The sequence below is a fragment of the Sinocyclocheilus grahami genome, unplaced genomic scaffold (assembly GCF_001515645.1).
Source record: "Sinocyclocheilus grahami isolate Dianchi unplaced genomic scaffold, SAMN03320097.WGS_v1.1 scaffold1782.1, whole genome shotgun sequence".
Classification (NCBI taxonomy): Eukaryota; Metazoa; Chordata; class Actinopteri; order Cypriniformes; family Cyprinidae; genus Sinocyclocheilus; species Sinocyclocheilus grahami.
The window spans coordinates 308112-309853 of NW_015506961.1; the positions used below are offsets into that span (position 1 = coordinate 308112).

At 44.0% G+C, this 1742-nt stretch overlaps 1 protein-coding gene across 1 annotated transcript in view; it reads right to left on the reverse strand.

Moving 5' to 3' along the window:
- top1mt (DNA topoisomerase I mitochondrial) overlaps nucleotides 1-1742 on the reverse strand; it is an 18728-nt gene that overhangs the window by 14134 nt on the left and 2852 nt on the right. Inside the window, exon 8 of the mRNA XM_016259033.1 lies at nucleotides 306-421. Within this exon, the coding sequence (XP_016114519.1) occupies nucleotides 306-421 (116 nt within the window). The remainder of the gene's footprint in view (nucleotides 1-305; nucleotides 422-1742) is intronic.

Here is a 1742-nt window from a genome sequence, read left to right on the forward strand (position 1 = left end):
AGACACACACAGACAGACAGACAGACACACACAGACAGACAGACAGACACACACAGTCACTCACTCACACACAGTCAGTCACTCACACACAGTCAGTCACTCACTCACACACACACACACACACACAGTCAGTCACTCACTCACACACACACACACAGTCACTCACTCACACACAGTCACTCACTCACACACACACACACAGTCACACAGGCTTCAGTGAAGCTGCTCTGAATCAGTCTGTAGTGTATGAATAAACGTGACTGCTGTTGGACTCAGTGAAGCAGAAGGCATCGTCATGTGTTTACCGTCATAATAGAAGCAGATGTTATCAGGCAGCGGCTCGTATTCAGGAGGGAAATACGGTCCTTTGTGCTCCAAACTGCTCCATTTCTGAGTGTCTGATGACTTTCCTTCCTCCCACCTGAACGATCAATCACAGATCAATCACAGATCAATCACACATCAATCACACAGCAGAGAGACAGAAATATGAAGCACAGAGAATATAACGCACAGCAGTCACATCTGCAGATTCAGCCTTTCCAAACATTAAGAATACACTTTATGCAAGTTTAATAAATCTGTAAATATATACAAATCATACATTAATAATGTAATAACTAAAATCAACAACTAATTGTTTAATTTAGTTAAATAATTATTAATTTATGATTATTATTATACATATTTTTAAAAATAAATTATAACTTAATCATTATCAAGATTTCAGGTTAATATTTAATAAACTGTCTCTTCCAAATAATAATATGATCTCAAAGCTGCAACACAACTCTACAACAATTCTGTCATTAAAGTGAAGTTCAGCATGTCAATAAAAAAAACTTATTTTACAGTTATGTTATATAGCGAGTTATGCAGGTATAGTTTACGGGTCACAAAAGCGCATGTGGACGCGTGATAACACTGAGAATTATTAATAATACTTTCTTATATTAATAATAATAATGAAAAGGAGCATTAACGAATATGAACCTGATAGCAGCGGAAGGGTCTGAACTCGTGTAAAGTGATGTAAACTCGAGCTGACCTGCAGTCTGACAGAGTTTTGGCGGCAGCCGCATAATAATATCTGACAGAGGAAACGAACGACGCGACTTTATTACGTTCCGCTGAAATATAAATTAATCGCGAAATGAAACGCAAACATGTTTTCATTCCCTGCAGACGCCGCGGACAGCAGACATGTGCTCTTTGCGCATGCGCACTCACGACGCGCTTCCGGGTGTCACGTGTGTGTGTGTGCGTGTGTCTCTGTGTGTGTGCGTGTGTGTGTGTGCGCGCGTGTGTCTCACTCCTCCTTCTTCTTCTTCTCCTGGTCTCCGTCTTTCTTGGTCTTTTTGTTCTTCTCTGCTTTCTCATGCTCAGAACTCGTCTTCTTCCTTTTCCTCCCAGATGACTGGTTCTTATCGTGTTTCTCTGGGCTCTCTTCATCTTTGACCCTCCTCTTCTTCACCTGGACAGATTCACACAGGTTTTCATCCTCGTCGCAGAGCTGCGTGTGTGTGCGCGTGTGTCTCTGCGTGCGTGTGTGTGCGCGTGTGTCTCTGCGTGCGTGTGTGTCTCTGCGTGCGTGTGTGCGCGTGTGTCTCTGCGTGCGTGTGTGCGCGTGTGTCTCTGCGTGCGTGTGTGCGCGTGTGTCTCTGCGTGCGTGTGTGCGCGTGTGTCTCTGCGTGCGTGTGTGCGCGTGTGTCTGTGCGTGCGTGTGTGCGTGTGTGTCTGTG